At 34.8% G+C, this 22,062-nt stretch overlaps 6 protein-coding genes and 1 long non-coding RNA gene across 15 annotated transcripts; 3 read left to right on the top strand and 4 right to left on the bottom strand.

Moving 5' to 3' along the window:
- Nucleotides 1–7: 7 nt before the first annotated feature.
- Nucleotides 8–3,632, bottom strand: TGA1 (bZIP transcription factor family protein). Of its 7 annotated transcripts, NM_001037072.2 has the most exons (10): nucleotides 3,285–3,351; nucleotides 3,112–3,182; nucleotides 1,964–2,145; nucleotides 1,771–1,851; nucleotides 1,627–1,686; nucleotides 1,465–1,542; nucleotides 1,313–1,376; nucleotides 959–1,230; nucleotides 643–870; nucleotides 61–568 (listed from the first exon to the last, which is right to left on the bottom strand). In NM_001037072.2, the coding sequence occupies exons 3-10, from the start codon at nucleotides 2,132–2,134 to the stop codon at nucleotides 416–418; spliced, it is 1,107 nt and encodes a 368-aa protein (NP_001032149.1). In that variant the 5' UTR covers nucleotides 2,135–2,145; nucleotides 3,112–3,182; nucleotides 3,285–3,351; the 3' UTR covers nucleotides 61–415. The 7 variants fall into 7 exon arrangements, with proteins under 7 accessions (NP_201324.1, NP_851273.1, NP_001032149.1 ...); NM_180942.3 differs by having other exon boundaries at nucleotides 30–568; nucleotides 3,112–3,632; NM_001085331.1 differs by having other exon boundaries at nucleotides 1,771–1,847; nucleotides 3,112–3,542.
- A 3,707-nt stretch (nucleotides 3,633–7,339) lies between these two features.
- Nucleotides 7,340–7,572, bottom strand: AT5G09305. Its single transcript, NR_143200.1, has one exon. It is a non-coding gene; the product is annotated as an other RNA (long non-coding RNA).
- An 875-nt stretch (nucleotides 7,573–8,447) lies between these two features.
- AT5G65207 (uncharacterized protein) lies at nucleotides 8,448–8,965 on the top strand. Its single transcript, NM_148161.4, has one exon. The coding sequence runs from the start codon at nucleotides 8,580–8,582 to the stop codon at nucleotides 8,799–8,801; it is 222 nt and encodes a 73-aa protein (NP_680466.1). The 5' UTR covers nucleotides 8,448–8,579; the 3' UTR covers nucleotides 8,802–8,965.
- AT5G65205 (NAD(P)-binding Rossmann-fold superfamily protein) lies at nucleotides 8,958–10,375 on the top strand. Its single transcript, NM_125918.4, has 3 exons — nucleotides 8,958–9,490; nucleotides 9,640–9,799; nucleotides 9,885–10,375. Exons 1-3 carry the CDS (start codon nucleotides 9,148–9,150, stop codon nucleotides 10,237–10,239), a joined length of 858 nt encoding a protein of 285 aa, NP_569008.1. The 5' UTR covers nucleotides 8,958–9,147; the 3' UTR covers nucleotides 10,240–10,375.
- Nucleotides 10,376–11,118: 743 nt separating this feature from the next.
- On the top strand, nucleotides 11,119–13,100 carry PUB38 (plant U-box 38). The gene has a single exon (NM_125917.3). The coding sequence runs from the start codon at nucleotides 11,322–11,324 to the stop codon at nucleotides 12,990–12,992; it is 1,671 nt and encodes a 556-aa protein (NP_201323.1). The 5' UTR covers nucleotides 11,119–11,321; the 3' UTR covers nucleotides 12,993–13,100.
- A 33-nt stretch (nucleotides 13,101–13,133) lies between these two features.
- Nucleotides 13,134–15,838, bottom strand: AT5G65180 (ENTH/VHS family protein). Of its 2 annotated transcripts, NM_125916.3 has the most exons (7): nucleotides 15,465–15,838; nucleotides 15,031–15,278; nucleotides 14,592–14,747; nucleotides 14,323–14,479; nucleotides 14,099–14,241; nucleotides 13,988–14,023; nucleotides 13,134–13,862 (listed from the first exon to the last, which is right to left on the bottom strand). In NM_125916.3, exons 1-7 carry the CDS (start codon nucleotides 15,538–15,540, stop codon nucleotides 13,359–13,361), a joined length of 1,320 nt encoding a protein of 439 aa, NP_569007.1. In that variant the 5' UTR covers nucleotides 15,541–15,838; the 3' UTR covers nucleotides 13,134–13,358. The 2 variants fall into 2 exon arrangements, with proteins under 2 accessions (NP_569007.1, NP_974996.1); NM_203267.2 differs by having other exon boundaries at nucleotides 15,031–15,838.
- A 2,059-nt stretch (nucleotides 15,839–17,897) lies between these two features.
- On the bottom strand, nucleotides 17,898–20,120 carry AT5G65170 (VQ motif-containing protein). 2 transcript variants are annotated; one of them, NM_001345674.1, is made up of 2 exons: nucleotides 19,440–19,991; nucleotides 18,643–19,274 (listed from the first exon to the last, which is right to left on the bottom strand). In NM_001345674.1, the coding sequence occupies exons 1-2, from the start codon at nucleotides 19,945–19,947 to the stop codon at nucleotides 18,859–18,861; spliced, it is 924 nt and encodes a 307-aa protein (NP_001332594.1). In that variant the 5' UTR covers nucleotides 19,948–19,991; the 3' UTR covers nucleotides 18,643–18,858. The 2 variants fall into 2 exon arrangements, with proteins under 2 accessions (NP_201321.1, NP_001332594.1); NM_125915.4 differs by having other exon boundaries at nucleotides 17,898–20,120.
- Between the last annotated feature and the right edge of the window lie 1,942 nt (nucleotides 20,121–22,062).

The following is a 22,062-nucleotide window of genomic DNA, read 5'->3' as shown; positions in this document are numbered from 1 at the left end:
TACGAAACTGGTCCAAACGTATCAAAAAAAATCAAATAGGTGTCACACAAAACGTAAAATTAAGTAAAGCCCCTATAGTTTTCAAATTGCAGATAGCTCGACATTATTACAGGGGATTTGGAACCAAGTTTATATAATTCTGAAATTGTTTACAAATCAAACAAACATTCGAAAAACTTGCCTCTTTCAAAAGCTAAAAAGTACAAATTTTTGCACCCCCACCTTTTTCTGATATTTACAACTTATCAATACATGATGTTTTTCAAATTTTCTAATTCCGCCGCAGAGTAAAAATAAATATCAGCAGCAACCCCTCTATTTATTCAGAGTAGTCCTCTGTTTTCAGATGCACTCATTCTTCATTTTTTGAGGTCTTTCCATTTTCTTCATTTGGTTGTTACAAAATAACTCAAACCTACGTTGGTTCACGATGTCGAGTTGCCCAACTTGAGCTCAAGGCTCTAAGCCGTTGAAAATACTCACCAAGAGCTAATAATCCTCGAGCCGCTTGTCGCGTTGTCAATATCCGATACATTTGTTGCAATGTTTCATGTCTCAAGTGATCAGCCTAAGAATGAACAAACAAAATCAAGAAACTGATACTATAGTATTTTCAAATGAGTTTGAATATATATATTTTACCTGATTTACGAAACTGACCAAAGCTTCTAATCTATCCATAGCAGAATTCACCTGAGGAATGTAACTTCCTTCACCGAGTTGTCCCGCTGCAACGCAGTCCGCAAGGGTGTGTTGCAGCTTCTCCATACCTTGAGTCAACGCGTCTTCTGCTTGCTGACACGATTGTTTTAGATTGCATACATCTAGAAGTTGTTGATCCGTCAAGACATCAAAATGTGGCAAAAGAACCTACAAAAAAAAACATTTGAAACATTGTAATCTTGCTTGTTTCCTTCTATTCATTAAACATTACGCTAGATTGTTATTTGTTTTATACCTTGAGAAGATCGGAGGGTCGAAATCCGCCAATCCATAAGAAGAATCGTTCTGCTGAAGTTCTCCACATCCCTGACATGACGAAGAAGACATCGGCTTTGGCAGCAGACGATTTCATCCGGAAAAGCTCAAAGTAATGTTTCATGGCGTTTTCGACTAGCGAACGAAGCTCGATATCGTTAATGTGTCCGTGTAAAACTGTTCTTAGTTCACATATCTGTCTGTTCTGTTCTTCAACCCAATGTCCATATTCCATTTCAAATGCAGCAATCCCTGCAAATCAAATAAGCTTCCACCAATCAAAATCTTGAATTCTATATTTTTTCCAAAAGACTCATTGTTCTTGATTCAAAACCTGGATTCATGGTTTCCGAAAAACCGAGAGAATTAGTATCTATTCCGTTTCCTACATAGAATCCCTGAAAACATTCATATTCAATCAGAAATTGCATTATATTTTGGAACTCGAAAGAAAGCGAATATATATTTAGATTTCATTTCATTAACCTGTTGTCTAGCACGATCGAGTTCTTGCTCTAATTGAATTAGCTTCAACCTGCTTGTTTCCAGTTGCTGAACATAAGCCTGCAAAAAAAAAAAACAATCAAATCTCTCAACTCATTAGGCAAACAGAAACAGTTTACCAAGGGGAAGAAAATGAAGTCATACCTTCTTGCGCAAGCGACTTTTCCTAGCAGCCTCGCGGTTTTGAGCAAGCCGTCTTTGTATCTGTAACGATATAACGATTTAGTCTATATGATGCGTAGAAATTTATGATTAAGAAACTGATAGAGAAGTATTTGAATAGCTAACCTTATCGGGATGTCTAGACGTTGAAGCTTCTTGATCGAACATGTGAGGAGTTCCTGCTGTTCCATGGGAAGTATCCTCTGACTATAAAAAAAAAAAAAAGATTGTCAAGAAATGAAAGCTAGTTTAAATTTCTGAAAACAGACCAAACAAATTTATCATCAGGAGGTTGAAGAGCAATGAAGTAAAAAAGTACCACGTTGTTGTCTAGTTTCTGATTATTCGGTATTATTATGTGGTTTGGTGTGTTCATAGTCCCATTGCTAATATTGCTTTTGAAACTCTCCCCCCACATACCGAATTGATGGACAGGTTCGTATATACCAACTCTTCTCGGTGGCACAAAATGTGTCGATGTCGAATTCATGTTTTCCTCAACTGAAAACAAAGAACAAATTGTTTAAACAATGTGACAAAGCATTCAAAATCAAGCAGATCAAGACATTCCAAAGAACAAAAGATGAGCATTAGTTTTCAACCAAAAGTTAGATCACACAAAGTCAAACAAGCATAACACGTAAAGCAAATAGTGAACTTTTGATGTTTCTTCGCCAAATTCTTCGAAGAAAACAGGACAAAATCATCTTTAAATTCCAGAGACTTTATACAAAGAAAGAAACCAGAGGGGACACGGAGATTCCCTAAGACCTTGGAGAGCACCAAAAGATCACAACTGAAACATATATTGTAATGACAGGCTAAAAGAACTTAAGGCTAAAAGAACTTAAAGGATTTAACTTCAAATCACCCATTTCATCAACACAAACTCCTCACCATCCGCCTTCAAATCTAAAACCTTAAACCTACACCGGAAAAAAGAGAAGAAGCCATTTCCCCAATAGTGTTTGGAAGGTGTCAAATAGATAAGATGATAAAAATTAATGTTAAGCAGACGAAAAGCTCCATAAGTCAAGTTTCCACTTATTAGGATGTCACTTTATTTTCAGCACCTAATTGTGTGGACCAACTTAACATAGTTTAGCAGTTAAAACGACTATACAAAAAATAAGAAATTCCCATTCATTGCTTTGTTAAATTTTTGTACGCAAATGGTAACGAAAGGTGAAATCAAGATAGTAAGAGATATCAACAATAAAAGCAAAAGCCAATCATGAAGTCAATAGATAGGTAGATTGAAACATCTTCTTATGCAAGAAATATTCGAATCAGTTCCTTCCAGCTTAAATTCCAAGCAAACCAGAAAATCATATTGAAGTAATCAATCGAGTAAATACAACAAAAAAAAGGGGAAACAAAATTAACCAAAACAATCAATAAGAGAAAAGTTTTAGGCTTTTAAGATATTAACAAGATTAGATTAGAACAGAGCAAAGTCAATCAAACCTTGTGATGTTATCTGAAGCCGAACCTTGTGATGCTATCTGAAGTCAAGGCAGCAACTAGAAAAAGGCAAACTTTTGTCGTCGTGAAAACCATGTAAAAGGAGAAAGAAAGATTTCAGCGACAAGATCGGACGTAAAGGGTTAAAGCCAAGAAGTCCGGAGTTGGAATCCGACCATAAACAGAAGGGATGTTAAAAGCTCTTCCTTCTGTCTCAGAAACTCAGGTTTCATCATCTTCAAGTAGACGAAGGAAGAAGAATCACGACAACTTAAATGAGACCTTTGACGCAGTTATTTTATATTTGTTTTATATATTTAACTATTTTTTCTATTTGTTTCTGTGGTTTCTCGGTGATTTTTGTCTTCACGCATAACTCAGCTACAGTGAGTCAAAACCAATTATTACATTTTTCTATACTATTTTTTTCTTCCACTTTCTATATACAAAACACACCGGACTAATTATCTGTTTGTGGGAAAAAATACGTTTTTTCACATAAACTTTTTGTTTGATGGTGCTAAGGAAAAAAGCAGGAAATAAATTAGTGAAAAGGAAATTTGATTAGCAGCGACTTAATATGTATGATCCACTGATACCAATCGAATCTTAATATTTTTTTTAAGATAATAATTTGATTATGAATATTTAGTTATTCGTTTTTAAAAAATTCAATTGTCATGTCTCCACTACCTAGCACGCTGATGTGCGAACCAGGTAGATCCATTTTTTTATTCTCTTCTAAATTCTCTCCAATTTATAATTTCTTTTCCTTATAATTTTATATTTTCTATCTTGCGCATGTCTGCTTCTAACCTGCGCATTCGTCGGCGATAACATAAAATTCGTTTCGACGGCAAGCGTAAATACACGCGCCTAATGTAAACACTAAACGCCGGCATACTTCCAAGCGAAGGAATTTAGCGTCTAAAGAGGATAAATATTGCGCGTGTTTACTACTCGCGGCGTAGCCAAATGGAGTATTAGAGAACTCCGGAGTCTGCTTCGATTCTGGTGACGTAGTAACGGCTATTTCTAAATAAATAATTAAGTAATCTTACTAATCTAATCTGTAATCAATATTTCATTTTTTTCTATCTCATCAACCTGTTTTTAAAACATATAAATGCAGAGAACCTAAAAAAAAATACTGATGTTTATCCAAATATCATAGCTGTCTCATTAAAAAAAATCAGACTAGTTGACAAAAAAAAGTGTAGAATTTAGTATAAGAAAACAAAACTATATATAATTCTTTTTTTTAACAACTAGCTATAATATATTATTACATGCTGATATAATAATATTGGTTAAGCAAATTAGCGAGTAGCGACCGACCTGAATGAACAGTTCAAACAAGCAACGTTTATTTATTCTAAAATTCAATAAGATATTGATCATTTTGTTCATAGCTAACCGGATTTGTATTAATTAGTGGAATATAGTTAGTATTTTAGTGTAAAGATGATAACATTAATTTATATTGCAAGAAAGTTGCATATATTCTTCTTGTTTATAATATAAATCGTAGCTATATAATACGAGCATAATTTTAAACAAACTGATTAGTCTTTGGAATTAGTCTAAACAGGCTAATGTTAGTAGAGTTTATTAGGTGAAGGAATCACCTATTTAATATGTGTGCAGCCAGTTAATGTATCAAAACAGCTTGGCTCTTCAGGCTCCATAGGAGACATATACATATTTGATTATGATTTACCATTAAATAAGAATTGTCTGGTTATTGACATTCGACATAATGAAAAGTAGTACATGTCTTCGTTGATTCCTACATATCGATTTAAACCCTAAACCCATCATTACACATAAATTGGATCTACCTAGCTTAGAACTAATCAATTCAGACGTGTATATAAAATGTGTGTGCGTGTGTGTTTGCTTGAACGAAGCTATAATATTTAATTTTTATTTGTTTATAAGTTTTGTTTCACTTATTAAATTGTATAAACATGTATATTTCTTTCATACAGCATTAAATTATCACAAGAATGTATATAGCTCAAGAGTTACGGTCATCAGCAGATGACGTGAGATGTTTCGTGGACATGCATATACAGAGTGAGAGGAGATAAGTTCCACAAATTAGGTACAATAAAGATGAAAAGTATTTAAACAAAAATATTTTTATAGAGATGCATGATCTAATATTGGATTGTCTACTAGGAGGAAACTAACTACAACAGGATAAGTTTAATAAGTGAATAATATTATTAATCCTTCTTTTCTTTTGAAACTTGGATCGTGTTAATGATGTGTGTATAAAGTTTTCCATATGGTGATGGCTTTTCCGTATGATCCATTACGAATGATAGACATTGGTGAAATTCCATTTCACACTCTATCCACATATTAAAATATTGCAATATTAATTCGAATTGGATCATCATATAGATTTGTAAAAACGAGCAGGCAGAAAAAGAGACGTCACGCATAAACATTTAGCATTTTAGTTTTTTGAAAATAAACAGTTAGCTTTTGCCTATTTGTAGAATTATTCTCGAGTGCTATCTTATAAAGTGGTTTGCCACCACGAGTGGTTACCTCGTGTTTGGATTTTCACTCCTTTGTTGTTGATATCATTGGCATAAACGATGATTTCTATCCTCTTACAAATAAATATTTATACGCAAACCAATTTTGTAGTATTATTTGTAACCAAGCAGAATGGAAATACTATACACGGATTGGTCGTATGATGCGAAATAAGCAGAGAATATTGATTTAAAAACAAATTTAGATTAGTATTAACCAATCGTACATATATATTTTTAAGTGGTTAAATATAATATGTAATCTTATTACACTGTAACGATTAATGGATTTAAAAAACTTGCAAAACCACATAAGTTCCACTGTGACTATATATTCGCTAAGCTAGTCTTTCTTGCGTAGAGTTTTGAAACTAATAGTTTCTACTTTTTCAAAATATAAGAAATTAATGGCTTATCACTTACCTATATTAATTGGTCGATATACATTTAACTTTTTAGCACTGATATTAAATACCTTCATTTGAATGTGTAATTTTTTTTTTCCTTTTCTGCCAGAAGATATGAGTTTGTATCACACAAATCAACGATCAAGTGAGTACATGTTGATAGAACTGGACTCATGCAATGCCACGTGCATGTGATTAAAGGAGATGCAAACTTTACTGATAGGATAATTAACAAAATATTATAATATGAAAATCAAAGCAAATTTCCATTAAAAAATTGTTTAGGGACGTTATTAGAACTTAGAAGCAAAGCAACCTTTGGCCCCCATCAGTAGACCATATCTGATTATACGATAGTATAATATTATGACTATGATACATCATACATATATCATATATATATGGACATATGTGATTGGTGATTGAGAGACGTTTTGGGTCATTGTTTGCGTCATACGACTATGTTACTTAATCAGGCATTTTAATATTCTTAGAAATATTTGTTTCTTAAAGCTTATTAATATATCACGTCAAAATATATATTGTGATATTTGTATGGCAAAAAATACCACCAAATCATATTAACATATTTTCAGATCTGATTCTTTGTTAAAGAATTCGAGTGCTTTAAGAATTATTCGAGAAGAGATTCTCCATAAAGAAAAGAAAGATCATCCCACCAAATTAGAATAGTAATTAGTATATCAAAAACAGATTAATTATTAAATAAGTCAAGGGATCCATGCCCCTACGGCTCTCGGAAAGGACTTGATAGGAAGTAGATCCCACATATCCACTTAGGTGTAAAGGTGTCATGCTTTAATAAGTTGGATTTAACAGTGAATAATTCAGATAAATATTTGTTTTTTAAAAACGAAATGATATCAAGTACTATATATATACTTGTTTTCCAATCGAAAATTCGACTCCTAATAGTCGACAAAACAAATAAAAGACTCCTTAATCGCCTCAGCCTTTGACCTGTCCAAATAAAAGAAGAAATCGACTAAGCATTTTGGATCGTTTTTAGACATATCGTACTTAAAACATTTACTAATACACGATCATTACACAAGAGTATATGTTCGGATAATTCTGAAAGATCGTTTTCTCTTTTTCTAAAGAAAGCAGAAAATATGAGAAAATTGACTAGAAAAGGTGGGCTGGAAAAAGAGAATAAATAAATTTATAGTACACTTCTACTTTTTAGAATATTAATTTCGAAATGTTTTCTTGTTTCTGTCAGCTATTAAATTTTCATGTATGAGATAAGTGTACACCAAAGACAACAAAGAGAAAAGTTTTGCAGGAACCAAAAAGAGAAAGAAGTGAAAGTACACCAAAGGAATTGGAAACTATCACGATTTAAGATTACTTCATTTTCTTCTCTACGTTTAGTTTCCTTTTCGATTTATCTTTATCTTTTCTTGTTTTTTTGTATTTACATTGGAATTATTTCTATTTCTGTCAGACATTGTCAATGTCGCACTACTATGTTTAACCCCGATTTAGAAAATAATATCACAGACTACTTGGTTATTTCAGTATTAGAAAACAAAGTTATATTTTCGAAAATAAGATTTCAAATAAACAAAATAAAAAGATGTGATCAAAACCATCGATCAAATACAGTTTTTCCAGAATGCTTAAATTTGAAATAATGATGATATGTATATGATCAATGATCAATCGTCGAATGAATGTAAAGATTAATTATTATCATGAAATTTACAATAAACTCGTTATGTTCATGAACGCGACGTACCAGGCCCATATCATGAGAAAAATGGAAAAGTAACTATGGGTATAGAATTTTCGTTTTTTCTCTTCCTCATATCAAGGCCCATATCATGAAACTGGATACAATAGTATGTAATTGGCCTTGGCCTTCATTTTTGGGCTTGAAGCAACTTAGGCTCGGACCACAAACTTACACAACATTTTTTGACAAATCTGAAGAAAAAAATGTTTGATAATATCTGAAATATTATAATACATTTAGAAGTTAAAAAATCTTGAAAATATAAATTGTTTGATAATATCTGAAATATTATAATATTTAGAATTAGAAAATACTGAACCCATGGATTTGTCTAATTGATTAATAATTGTAAATATACCAATCTGTTTAAATACTAGGAAATTTCATTTGACAAACCTGTAAGTAATTTTAAAATAATGAATAGTGATCAGATTTATACGTCAATGACACGGACCTTGGAGACCACTTTCCACACAAAATCCATATTTTTTAACAAACCGACCCAGCCCACCTTCTCACGAAAACCACCTGTACCAACAGATTAGGCACGATTTTAAAAAACCATTAACCAAATTTTATATTATTAAAGAAGATATTTAATTTATAGAAAACTATTGACCCAACCTTATCCAAAAACCAATACCACACGTCAAAGCCACACTATATATACCAGTTGCGTTGAATAACATCTAACATAGAACCAAAGATAACCGAACATCAGAGGTAGATAAACCGGAGATAACCGATTAAATGGCGGACATAGCGATTTTGGTGGCGGAGGAGTACGAGAGGAGGATGAAGCATACGACGGTGGGTTCGAGATCATCGCCGGTGGAATTTGATTGGTGGAAGATAATTCCGGCGAAGATGACTATAGCTTTTGACAAGATGAAGATTGAGAGTTTGAAGAAGAATTTTGAAGCTAAATCTGAGTTTGCTTTAGCCATCTCTCATGGCTTCTTCTCTGCTTGATTCCATTTTGTTCATAGCTAATTTCGTTTCTTAATTTCTGTTTTTTTTTTTTGCTTTTTGGGAAGTTTTATGTAAATATATGTAAATTAATCTGTTTATTTTATCAACCGTTGAATCAATGACTTGGTCTTCTCCGGCGAATCACTGTTGAGTAAAAAAAGATAAAAAAAAAAAACAAATCTCAGGGACTTTGTTGCATACGTGGACAAACTTCTGGGGAAGAATTCTAAAATTTTAAAACTTCATCATCTTAATACTGTGTTGAGAAACTTCGGCGTAATTTTTGCAATTCGACCCTTATATTCTGGATTTCTCTTTTAAATCTTTTCATTCAAAATTATATAAAATGGGAAGCAGCAGCGACGAGACGCCAGTGGTTCTCATCACAGGATGTTCTCAGGGAGGAATCGGTCACGCGTTGGCGCGTGAGTTCTCGGCTAATGGTTGTCGTGTGGTGGCGACGAGTCGATCGCAGAAGACGATGACTGAATTGGAGAAAGATTCCAAGTTCTTTGTGCAAGAGCTCGATGTTCAGTCTGAGCAGAGCGTGAGTAAAGTTGTGTCGAAAGTTATCGACAAATTTGGTCAGATTGATGTTTTGGTTAATAACGCCGGAGTTCAGTGTATCGGACCTTTGGCGGAGATTCCAATTTCAGCCATGGATTACACCTTCAACACCAATGTGCTCGGTGAATGAAAATTTTCGAGTTACTTCTTATATGCACACCATGTGTTTGTTAAAATTCTTGACTCAACTCTTTCATGTTTTATTTTGCTCTGTTGATTTGGGTTGTGAGAAGTCTCTTCAAGAACTGAACTTTGTAAAGAAACTTTGCAGGTTCCATGAGGATGACTCAAGCTGTTGTACCTCACATGGCGTCTAAGAAAAAGGGAAAGATTGTGAACATAGGAAGTATTAGCATAATGGCACCAGGACCATGGGCTGGGGTTTATACTGCATCAAAAGCTGCTCTTCATGCTCTTACCGACACTTTAAGGTTTTTCGATTTCAGCAGTCTCTTTTCATCAGCTTGATTAATATCATCTAAACAGTAAACACTATCTTGTTTTGTGTTTGTCTAGGTTGGAGCTTAAGCCATTTGGGATTGATGTAATCAACATTGTACCAGGAGGTATTCAATCAAACATAGCTAACTCAGGGATATCGAGTTTCAACAATTTACCTGAATTGAAACTATACAAACCGTTCGAGGACGCTATCCGTGAGAGAGCGTTTCTGTCGCAAAACATAAAGCCGATACCCACAGAGACTTTTGCGAAAGAGACTGTTTCCGTGGTGCTGAAGAAAAACCCACCGGCTTGGTACTCTACAGGTAGGTTATCTACAGTCATGGCGATCATGCACCATATACCGATTTTCATGAAAGATTTTCTGTTGACTAAGAGTTTTATGAAAAAGGGAGTAAAACCTGAATAGTTGTGTTCTTGGTTAGAAACTGTTTTAAATGTATCCAACAAAGTAAATGTGTTGCCTAACCATGTTACATCTTTAGTAAAAGGATTAATCAAGGTACTACTTTGGTAGGGTGTGCAAAAACAAAAACAAAACAGTGGCTAAGCAGAAACTTGGTTATAAACAAAAAAAACAGTGCCTAACCATGTTACATTTATAGTAAAAGATCCAAAAGGCCGAACCAAAACCAAATCGAACTAAAAATGAGTTTTTATTCGATTTTGGTTTGTATAAAACAGGTAAAACTTAATTCGAAACAAGATAAAACCGTAAAGCCAGATTGTCTACTAGACTACCCTTATACTTTGGTTTTTGGTACAAAGATTTGTAGGGGAAATGTCATATCATCTGTGATGCAACTTGCAACCCAACAATGCATCATCAGAGGACAAGATAAAAAGTGGTCAGAGGTTCAATGTAAAGCTTACAGCTAAAACTGAGAAAAGTTTTTTTCCCCTAAAGCTAAGAATGGCATGGATGTCCATCATGTTTAGTGAAAAATCTAATCATTTTATTATTCAGCAAAAATTAAACTTATTGATGCCACATATTTCAGTGTATCACTGTATTGTCATCCTTTTAAAACAAATTAGATTACATTCCAAAATGATAAATTACATTCCAAGTTTATAAGTACGTAAGTTAAAAGATATGTTTTTAAGAAAAGTATATGAACAAAATTGACCTGAAAAAGAAAGCAATAAAACTTTTCAGAATGCATGAACTATGAAAGCCAATTCACATCTGGGTCCACCTATATTAATTTCACAGTCAACATTTTCGATTACTACTAATATGTTCAAGTTTTTAAAAAAAAAATTAATAGTCACTTCGAAAATAAACAAAAGCCAAAAAAAAAAAGTCAGTAGGCCACAAAGTCCTTCAGTTCAGGAGGAAGAAGACGACTCTCCTCTCTTCTCATCTTTCTTCTTCTTCTCAGAAAATCACGAAAGATGAATTCAAATCCCTAATTCCTCTCCATAAAACCCAAAACCCTTTTCAGAAATCAAACTCACCACCAATTCCTGACCGTTGATTTGTCGCAGATGGGTAAAAACGGACGGCTCAGATGGAATCCTTTCAGCCACAGATCGTCTTCTTCAACCTCTTCATCTTCACGACAACAGCAACAAGAACAACAACCTCCGGTCGAATTTCTCTGTCCGATTTCAAAATCAGTAATGTCTGACCCTGTTGTTGTCTCTTCCGGTCAAACCTTCGAACGTGTCTGTGTTCAAGTCTGTCGCGACCTCAACTTTATCCCCAAACTCAACGACGACGAAGAATCTCTACCCGATTTCTCCAACATCATCCCTAACCTAAACATGAAATCAACAATCGATACTTGGTGCGACACCGTCGGCGTCTCACGTCCTCAGCCACCTGATTACTCCACCGTCGAGAGAATTTTACGGCAACAGATGCCTCCACCGGACGTCGAGATTCGTGTCTCCGAGCAAGAGCTTCTCAGAGCTGTAGCTCACCGAGCTCCGATGATAATTCACCACGCTGATTCTGAACTCATGGGAAGGAGAGATTTCAACAACTCCACGACCTCTTCTGATGAATCTGTAATCGTTGCTCACAGTCCATTCACTCCTCTTCCTTTAACAACTAGACCCGCTTGCTTCTCTCCATCTCCATCATCTTCTTCCTCCGAAATCGAAACCCTAACGCACCACACTTTCTTCTCTAATTCTACTTCCACCGCCACAGAAGAGGACGAAGTGATTTACAACAAGCTTAAGAGCAGTGAGATTTTTGATCAAGAGCAAGGTTTGATTATGATGAGGAAGATGACTCGTACTAATGATGAAGCTAGGGTTTCGCTTTGTTCTCCTCGGATTCTTTCTTTGTTGAAGAATATGATTGTTTCGAGATACAGTTTAGTGCAGACGAACGCGTTAGCGTCGCTTGTGAATCTGTCTTTGGATAAGAAGAACAAATTGACGATTGTTCGGTTAGGATTTGTTCCGATTTTGATCGATGTTCTGAAGTCGGGGTCTAGAGAAGCTCAAGAACACGCAGCTGGAACAATCTTTAGTCTTTCTCTTGAAGATGATAATAAAATGCCTATTGGAGTTTTAGGAGCGCTTCAGCCATTGCTTCACGCGTTACGTGCAGCTGAGAGTGATCGGACGCGGCATGATTCGGCTCTCGCGCTTTACCATTTGACGTTGAATCAGACGAATCGATCAAAGCTCGTTAGGCTTGGAGCGGTACCAGCGCTTTTCTCGATGGTTAGGTCCGGTGAATCGGCGAGCAGGGCATTGTTGGTGATCTGTAATTTAGCGTGTTGTAGTGAAGGAAGATCGGCGATGCTTGATGCGAATGCGGTTGCGATTCTTGTAGGGAAGTTAAGGGAGGAGTGGACGGAGGAGCCGACAGAGGCCCGGTCATCGTCATCGGCTCGTGAGAATTGCGTAGCGGCGTTGTTCGCATTGAGCCACGAGAGTCTTCGATTCAAAGGACTAGCGAAGGAGGCGAGAGCAGTGGAAGTGTTGAAGGAAGTGGAAGAGAGAGGAACAGAGAGAGCTAGAGAGAAAGCAAAGAAGATTCTTCAGCTGATGAGAGAAAGAGTGCCGGAGGATGATGAAGAAGATGGCGAAGGATCAATTGATTGGGACCGAGTTATCGACTCCAACGGCTCAATTAGGTCTAGATTCCGAGTTGGTGGTAGAAACAGAGTGGTCACTCAAAACTCCTCTGGCTTCTAAAGTTCCATTCCATTTGTTGTTGTATAGTAGACATTCAAAATGTTTTGTGATTGAAATTTTTTGTAAACTTGACTTGAAATATGTGAGAAAAAAAGCATGACTGATGTATATATATTTTGTACAATATATAAAAGATCCATTTGAAACAAACGCATACTAGATATAAATGTAACGCAGATACACAATAGAAGTCTAACTATGTTACAAAGAAGAAAAATTGACTAAACAGCTCAAGGTACAAGATTTGTAAGACAAAAGATCTCGTTTCTACTTTCTACAATATGCGTTACATGAAATAAAATAAAGTGGGTCAGAAACTATCTAATACTAGAACTAATTGGATTTTTTGGTTTGTTTTTACTAACCTTAAGAATGGTGTGGAGGTCCAAAATACATCATACCCGGTGGATGAAAACTCTGACCTTGTTGCGCTTGTTGCTGAGCTGCATTTGGTTGGTTGTTATTATTCATCATATGCGGCGGCAACGTTCCAGGCGGCGGTGGCGGCAGTGCTCCAGGTGGCATTAATGGAATGTTACCAAATCCATAAGGAAACTGTTGTGATGCGGCTGGATTTGGTATTATGTGATACTGCTGAGGATTTGGAGGAACAACAAATGCATTTGTGTCTGAGGTGTTTGATTTGGTTAGACCAGAAGTTTGTGTAGCTTCGGCTGCAAATGAAGAGAGGACAGAATGCATAATCATTGATGAGTTTGTTGATGAGGTTAGCATTTCCGCCATTGCAGCGATTGAGGCAGGAGTGATTTTCGCTGATTGACCAGATGTTCCGTTGTTATTGTTAACCGGTGTTTCGTTATTGAGCCGTTTCTGCATGTTTTGGGCTTCTTCGGTTTGTTCTTGTGCTACCTGATGAATAAGAACAAAGACAGACACACAATCAATTTTGATGCAGAAATACAGTTTTCTTGTACTCAAGATTGCAAAATAGTTCCCAGGCGTAAAGGGATTATTAAACCAATTCAGATTTTTACCTGTATCTGAGATTGAAGATTCTCCAATTCAGATTCCTGATACACAAAACTCAGTAAGTAATTGAAATGTCTGAGCAAATTATTGAACTTGCAAGATTGCAAGACCTTTACCTGTTCCCGTAGCGCTTCCCTAAGATGATTTACGAGAGATGTCCTACTTTCTTCAACAGATTTAAGTTTCTCAACAGATTGTCTCAGAATGTTTTCTTCCTCTTCCAATTCTTTTGCCAATGATTCTTTCCTCGGGTCTTTTGCTGAAGACAATCAAAGATTGAGAGCCAGAATGTGTTTGATAATCCCCAACTAAGAGAGAAAGATATTAGCTAAATTTATACCAGTGGAGCAAGCATCTTCAACATCTTTCTCCATCTTTCTGATACGTCTAACGGCAGACTTGCATTTGTTCATCTCTGTCTCTTCATTTGAGTTCTCTGCACGAACCAAATTGAATGCAGATACTATCTTCTCGGACACACCTCCACTTGATAATTTCTGGTATTAAAAAAAACAAGTGAGGAGATAATGAACCAAAAAATTCAGACTCAGGCAAAACCCCTGAACAAATAACTACGGTTTAATTAGAGAAACAGGGAAAAATTGTTACCGTTTTGGTAGATTTTGAATCTCGTTTTGCAGATTTAGATCCCCGAAATCGCTTTTTACTGACATCAAGTGGTGGTGGAGCTTCTTCTGAGAGCATTACATCTTTAAGACTCTTTGAACGGGATCCAAAGACTCTTCTCTCTTCCCATATATTAACCTAGTAATCAAGAAAACAGAAAAGCAATGAACAAGCGGAAGCAATTTATTCTTAATCAACTAAAAAGACTCAAAAACTAAACACTTTCAACAAATAAGAGAATCACACATCCAAGAATATTACAAAACGGCTATTGAATATGAGATCAAGTGAGTCATCATAAGCATCCAAAGACTATACCAAAATGAAACATAAGATCCATTTCATTAAAAGAATGAAAACCATAAACACAAACACGAAAAGTACTTGCGCCAAAAAAGGCAAATTCTGCTGTAATGATTACCAATCGCGAAACCACGCCTTTTCCATAGTCATCTCCCAAGGAAACAATATCTTTGAGAGCACCAGGGAGAACTTTCCAGAACTCTTGCACAAACTCATTACCCTGACGCTTGCTGTTCTGAAGAATGTCATTAGCAAGGTACAAGAGAGGCACTTTCTGACCTATCTGTGTACTGTGAAACTGTTTCTCCCATGTCGTAACAACCAGCTCAGCTTCACTACGATGGACTATACACCACTGTGACAAAGCTTATCCCAACAAAACAAATGGTCAAGGACCAAACAATCAGGATTGCAATATACAAAAGCAAACACATTTAAGCATACAGTAAGAGGTTCAATCAAATGAAGACACACCAATGTGAATGAGCTAATCCAAAACACAGAGATGTATTCAATTGAGGCAATGAATTCGAATAATAATAAAAAGGATACTTTGGATGGATTGTTGAGTGCTGTTGAGCTTAGCGAGGTTATCAATCAGTATCTCTTCACTGAACGGACTACTCATCCCAACCCCAAATCAAATCTAAACCCTAAAGAACGAGGGAAGAAGCTGAAACCTTGAATGGTTTTTACACGAAATTACAAGGATAATCAAACGGATATTGATACAGATTGGCAAAAGCAATAATCCTTCTGTTCTGAATCGACGGGAAAACGCGGCGGCGGAGGACAATTCTTACGGCGGAGCGTTCATAAACCAAACCCTAGAAAGGCGTTCTCTTTTTCTTTGTCCTAACGCCGTCTGCCATTAATTTCTCCTTTTTCTTACTTCATTTTTTTATTTTTCCAATTTCTTTTTTTATCGATCTCAATTTTCATTTTCCCACTCGATTTTTTTACATTTCTGTTCGTGATTAAATATTGTAAGAGAAAGATTAACTTTCTTTTGACGCTAATTCGATTTTAAATTTTATCTTTCATTATAACGTTTTGACTTTTGACCAAGAAGAATATTGATTTTAGGCCTTAATTTGATTCAATGGGCTTATTCTGTATTTCTTCTATATTGGGCTGTGATGTTCCTAATCAACAAACAGCCTTTTTTTATCTATTATAAACGCTTTTTGCTGTTGTGTAGTTAATTTTTCAAACGTTGGTGTCAACTCATTCACAAACGGTAATTTATCTGTGAGACTCGAACTCTACAACGGTAAAACAAATATAGACGTTAGAAAAATAGCTGTTTGGGTCTCTAGGCCCATTTGGCCTATTGTTTTATTAGCGTAGATGTCAACTCATTGACGAACGATAACTTATTTTAGACTCAAATTTTACAACGGTAAAAAAATATAGACGTTAAAGAAAAGTAGCCGTAGAAAGAACCAAATCCAAGTTGCCTATATAAGTGACTTGTGCCCGTAATCCTACTTCACAAATTATTTCTCACTCTTCTATTACTTCATCTTCGCAAAATCCAAGTTGCCGATATACAAAGATTTATACATGTTTATTTTATTGAAAGCATTAAAATCAAAAAAAAATTATTGTTATTATTTTCTTAACCAATGACTAATATTATGAATAACTCTGCTTTAAAATATTTGTCGTTGTCTAATCATCCGATATAGCATCGGAGTTGACATTTCCCCTACTTTTTATGGACATGATTGTCCAATATTACTTGAATTCGACAATAATGGCCCCCTTAAATCCCAAAACTCGAAATTTACAAACCTAATCTCTTTATTTAAAACGTTGTTAGGGTCCAAATTTTACGTAAAGTCGATTATTAGTAGGGGATATCTATAATAGTGTGATCGATGGTAATGAATAAAAAGGTTTTTACCTTTTCAAATTTACAAAATTAGGAAAGTAAAAACAGTGGGGGCATAGCTACTGCTAAAAAGGCCTGTCCTGTCTTGCCTATGGCAAACGCATTATATACTCTACTACCACTCCTTTTGTCTCGACTAGTGCGATCTTGTATAAATAATAGATATACTAGTCTTTGAAAAATAATCTGAAGTCCGATTCAAAATAAGAATATGTAAATCCCTACAAATATATAGAGAATTCGTTTTCATTTATATGACGTAAAAGTGGAATGTTCATAGTAAATTTCTTGAATAAAGACAGATTTTTGATATGATTCAAACTCATACGACATACATGTGTATATATGCATATCAACGTGGAAACATCATTGCAAAACAACAAAACAGCTTTTGTTTTGCTCTCTCTCTCTCTATCTCTGTAGCTGGAATATAATTGTTTGCCCCCTAAATCTTCTAAAAATCCTTTGCCTAATCATTTGGATTTCCAATCTCCACAAGGAGATATGAAGAATGATAGTTTTATTTTCACAAAAATTCATGTTTTCATCAATCATCAAATTTGTGTTAATAATTCATAAATTGATAGATACATCAAAAAGGGTTTTTCCTTTTTCTGAGTTGCTTACTTTATTATTCTTTTTAAAAGCATTTGGGTAAATAAATAAATGGAAAGTGGCAGAGATATTATGAAACAATGAAGCGAAAACAAAATCATTAATTTACTACCTCAAGCTACAAAAAGAATAGAAGCTACATACTTATATCAATCAAAAGGATTTTGTAAAAAGAAAAACAAGAAAAGATGAAATATTTTTTGTCACAAAGATTTGAAATATAGCTGTCTACTTTCCCCGAAACGCTAACGTTTCACGTCTTAGTGGAGAAAGGGCAAATCTAACTGACATATTCCTTTCACTGATCAAAAGAACTGGCAAAACAAAATGGCGGGAAAATGGGTATTGATTTCATACATGATGATGGTCTACGGCAATACGAAATATAGAGATCATATTAACACAATTATTATTTGAATAACATTTTTAAAAAACAAACAAAATAGAGAGAAGCTGATATCATGATCAAATTTGGATTTGTTTCTGTGTGATTGAAGCAATTTTGCTAACTAACGTGAAATCGTCCTAGAGATGTAACCATCGAAGTTTCGGTTTGATGGATTATGATTAAAGAAATTACGAGACATGACGTTGTGACGTATTGAGTGACGCATGTTTTTTTCAATCGGATGTCTCTGGAGAAATGACGCTATCAAATTATAATGACATAATTAAACAAAAATAAGCCTATATTACAAAATTTTAAAGATAAAAAAAAGAAAGAAAAAAAGATGAATATATGGGGAAGTGTCATGTGAGTTTCAAATAAAATAAGATGAATTTAGGATAAGCGGCGGCTAACGATTCCCTAGATCTCGCCACCAATCACTCCCTCTCTACGTGTTTTCAATATATCCTAGGCAAATTAAACTTATTACATATATAATTTACACTTTGCACAGGTTCATGTTTTAGCAATAGTGCAAAGGTTCTTTTTTAGGGTTCATACGTAAGTAACGTAACCCTAGTAACAATAGACTTTCAACATTTTTCTTTGCCAAAAGTAGAAGCATGTTATCTTTTTTGGGTCCCTTGTGACACTACTTCTGCTCTATAGGCACATGCTTCTTGAGATTTTTGAAAATCGTATTCTTACCTTAGTGAAATTTCAAATTATATCTCGAAGTTCCAAATCTCATGTGCCCCTGTGAGCCGATGTTCAAAATCACATATATACACATCCAGTCCAACAAGGAATAAAACCGATATAACATTAAAAGAAAAGGAAAAAAAAAAAAAACATTGTTCGAATATGTAGAAGAAAGTCATCGTTAATTAGACCATAGAACCTTTATAACACAAATGATTCCAAAATCTTTCCATACACTAATTAATGTTTCCATTCATCATATATTTTCGCTTAGAATTTCTAATCCGTTTTTTATGGTAAGTAATATAATAAATACGACCATAATGTAAAAATGTTAGATGCATCTAATCAGAAGAAGAGATCCAAGATAATTCCACCATACCTTCACTTCTCACGGCCGATAGATTATTCTCGGATCCAGAAGCACCAGGTTGTGTGTAACCATCGGATCTTTGGACCATGGGTTGATCATTACCATTGATGGATCTTAGCATATTATTATCATTTTCGGCTTCAGTACTCTTTTCTGGTCCATGGATAGTATTTAGGGTTGGCTGTGTCATCGACGATGAAGAAGAGACGATAATGTTGTGAAGCCCCTCAAAGTTTGTTCCAACGTCCACGTGTCCAAAACCATTACTCGTTCTCAAGCTCGAGGGTTTCGGTTGATCCGTTAAAGAGTTGTTGAGAAAAGGGTTTGAGATATTTGGCGTGTTCATATTAAGGAGAAGATTCTGATGCTGATGATGATGATGGTACTCTGAAGAAGGAGGAAGGTAATGATGATTCAACGTCGATGGAGAGATGAGTTTGTGAGGAAAGGGTTTCATGGGTCGTGAGGATGAAGAAGAAGAAGAACCGAAGAGATCAAATCGTGATCTTGGAAAAGATGAAGATAATCCGGTGAAAGGAGTTGAAGGATTACCCGTGAATTCTTGAACCATGGCTCTGAAGTTGGATGTGTCGGTGGTCAAAACAGTCGTAGGCGCTCGTCTCGAGACTCGAGATCTCTTCTTTGGATTCCGTGTTGTCGCAAGACCGTTTTTCTTGTCGGTTGGGACGGAACAAATGGGACTAGTTGTGTTTGTGTTAGGAACTGTTCTCAGATTTTGTTGAAGTGGGTTTGTGAAGAAGACTTGTTCTGACGAAATCGGCGGTGGTACTGGTCTAGAGCCATCGGTGGGCTGCGTAGCCGTTGTAGACCATAGAGGATTATCCGCTGACCAAGAAGTGTTGAAGTAGTTAGCTATGAGAGCGTCAAGCTGTGTTGGAACAGCGATGTTGGGGGAGACGGTGGTTGGGTTGTTGTTGTTGTTGTTGTGGTTAAATAAAGCAGAAATTGATTGATCGGCGCGTGAGTCGTACTCTTCTTGATCTCCTCCACCACCACCGCCGCTTGAGGATTGCATGCTACTACTATTGCCGGATTCCATGGCAGAGACACAGAGAGGAAGAGGTAGAAGTTCAGAGAGAGAGAGAAGAATGGAGATGGAGGAGGTTATGATGAGTTTTTTTTTTTTGGTTGTAGAGAAACTCAAAAGAGGAAGAGAGTGTGAAAGGAATTGATGGTTGTGTGGGAGAGGAAATCCAATAAAAAGTGAACAGCTTTTTTATATAAAGAAAAATATGTTTTAATCTTTTATATAATAACTTTTTCACCTGTGCACAAAAAAAAAAAAAAAACTTTTTCACTATTTACCTTTTGTTCCCCCTTTTTCTTTACTTGAAACTTGAAACTTTGAAACGTGAAACTAGGGTTGATTACATTTTGGTATAAAAAATTCGAGCGAGGGAGAGAGGGTGATAGAATTAAGATTTTGATCGTTCAGAAGAGTAGCTGTTCGTAGTAGATACACATATTAACCCATTTTAATTAGGGTAAATTTTATGTATATACAACAACAAAACTATGTAGTTTATTATAGGCAGCACATAATTACAATTGCAATAGTTAAAAAAAAATCTTTGCATTTTAAATTTACACTTTCTTATTATTGCGCTTAGAATTGGGGGAAAAAGTTTAACATTTATAGTAATTTATATTAAGATTTTACAAATCTGTTTTTCTTTATAAATTTAATTTAAACTTAGTTGTGAATAACTAATTATTTTCATAGATGGGTTGTTCAAATGGCAATCGTGTTAATGTTTTTAAAGATAAATATAAAAAAATGTTCTTTAGAAATAATTGATTCGCCGTTAGGCTACACAACCAATTTTCCAAAAGATTAATACTTTGTAGTATATACAAATTTAAAAAGCAACGAAATTTTTTATCCTATTTAAAACATAATCAGTTTCATTATCATTGCTATCTTTTAATGAGTGCTTCGAAGTGTTGTTTCCATATGTGAATGGAATAAGAGAAATTGTAGACGGGATTATCAAATATTGACTATTAGGAAAAATATTTGACTATTGGAGGGTCTGAGTAATTTATTCATTTTAATCTGGTTTTACAAATCTAACGTACAAATGTTTTTTTTTTATAACTTTCTTCTATACGCAGTTAAAGGGTAACCATCACTCCTTATTTGCTCCTCACACCTTATAGTTTACTTTTTAAAATCATATAAACCATTTTTTCGGATTTTATTTATTTATTTTGAATAGTTAGATGTAAGAGTATTTGTAGCTGTGTGTTCCTAAAGTAGAATTTTAATGAGAGGCTAATATTCAACGGTCGACACCTATATGTGTTACTATATATACGAAGATGCGTAATTACATGTGAAATAGCAACATTTTGGTATGTTTAACAGAGACATGTAACAGAAGTTGTCCATAGCCTTTGACCGAGTCAATCAGTGATCGGTGAGACCCAATTACATGGAATAATGTGTGTAACGTATACCTATTTTCTACTGATTTGTTTTTTTTTGCCATGTAAAAAAAACGTATTGTTGTTGTTTTCTTCTATCTATAATATATAAACTATTTTCTATAATGCATTTGCTGTAATGTATAGTTTTTTTTTCAACAAGGGCAAAAAGTTTCGAGGTCTATTCTTATTCTGATGATCAGGAAAATATAAATTGGAATAAGAATGTGACATTTTTACATACCTCTAAATAATTACAGCAGATGCATATTGTTGTCATTTATAATTACTTTTCCTATTTGCAAAATAAACATTTTGAAAAGAAAAAAAAAATAGCTTGGACATCCGGAGGACAACATGCCACACAAATATTTGGGACCTGTGATTTTTTAACGATGATATGACTTTAATAATTTTTAAAATATTCAATTAATATTATTTTATCTTATTTTGGCCAGATAAAAATTCCATTGAAAATTAGGCGGTTTTATTTTTCGAGAAAGAGGTCGTTTACATATAATTTTCAAAATCAATTGATAATTATCAAGTCATTTAAATCATAATTTAATTGTTGTTTGTATGGTAGGTCCTGTATATTATTATTGTATTGTGACATATTTTAAACAAGATTGATGAATAATCTGGACGGATTATTCCACCATGCACCTACGAACAATAGTCAGAGCCTCAGAGGTGCAAATCCATCAAACTTTTCCTCTTAAAAACA

Source organism: Arabidopsis thaliana, chromosome 5 (assembly GCF_000001735.4).
Source record: "Arabidopsis thaliana chromosome 5, partial sequence".
Lineage (NCBI taxonomy): Eukaryota > Viridiplantae > Streptophyta > Magnoliopsida > Brassicales > Brassicaceae > Arabidopsis > Arabidopsis thaliana.
This window is presented reverse-complemented; position numbering and strand designations above follow the sequence as displayed.

Excerpts from the sequence above, each read along its gene's own strand:
- TGA1 (NM_180942.3), bottom strand. The coding sequence starts at position 2,134 with ATGAATTCGACATCGACACATTTTGTGCCACCGAGAAGAGTTGGTATA. Across the intron at positions 1,543-1,626 it reads AAAGTCGCTTGCGCAAGAAG|GCTTATGTTCAGCAACTGGA; the intron begins GTATGACTTCAT and ends TTTTTTTTGCAG. Across the intron at positions 1,377-1,464 it reads TCGATCGTGCTAGACAACAG|GGATTCTATGTAGGAAACGG; the intron begins GTTAATGAAATG and ends GAATGTTTTCAG.
- AT5G65207 (NM_148161.4), top strand. The coding sequence starts at position 8,580 with ATGGCGGACATAGCGATTTTGGTGGCGGAGGAGTACGAGAGGAGGATG.
- AT5G65205 (NM_125918.4), top strand. The coding sequence starts at position 9,148 with ATGGGAAGCAGCAGCGACGAGACGCCAGTGGTTCTCATCACAGGATGT. Across the intron at positions 9,491-9,639 it reads CTTCAACACCAATGTGCTCG|GTTCCATGAGGATGACTCAA; the intron begins GTGAATGAAAAT and ends GAAACTTTGCAG. Across the intron at positions 9,800-9,884 it reads GCTCTTACCGACACTTTAAG|GTTGGAGCTTAAGCCATTTG; the intron begins GTTTTTCGATTT and ends GTGTTTGTCTAG.
- PUB38 (NM_125917.3), top strand. The coding sequence starts at position 11,322 with ATGGGTAAAAACGGACGGCTCAGATGGAATCCTTTCAGCCACAGATCG.
- AT5G65180 (NM_125916.3), bottom strand. The coding sequence starts at position 15,540 with ATGAGTAGTCCGTTCAGTGAAGAGATACTGATTGATAACCTCGCTAAG. Across the intron at positions 14,748-15,030 it reads AAGGCGTGGTTTCGCGATTG|GTTAATATATGGGAAGAGAG; the intron begins GTAATCATTACA and ends CTTGATTACTAG. Across the intron at positions 14,242-14,322 it reads TGAAGATGCTTGCTCCACTG|CAAAAGACCCGAGGAAAGAA; the intron begins GTATAAATTTAG and ends GATTGTCTTCAG.
- AT5G65170 (NM_125915.4), bottom strand. The coding sequence starts at position 19,947 with ATGGAATCCGGCAATAGTAGTAGCATGCAATCCTCAAGCGGCGGTGGT.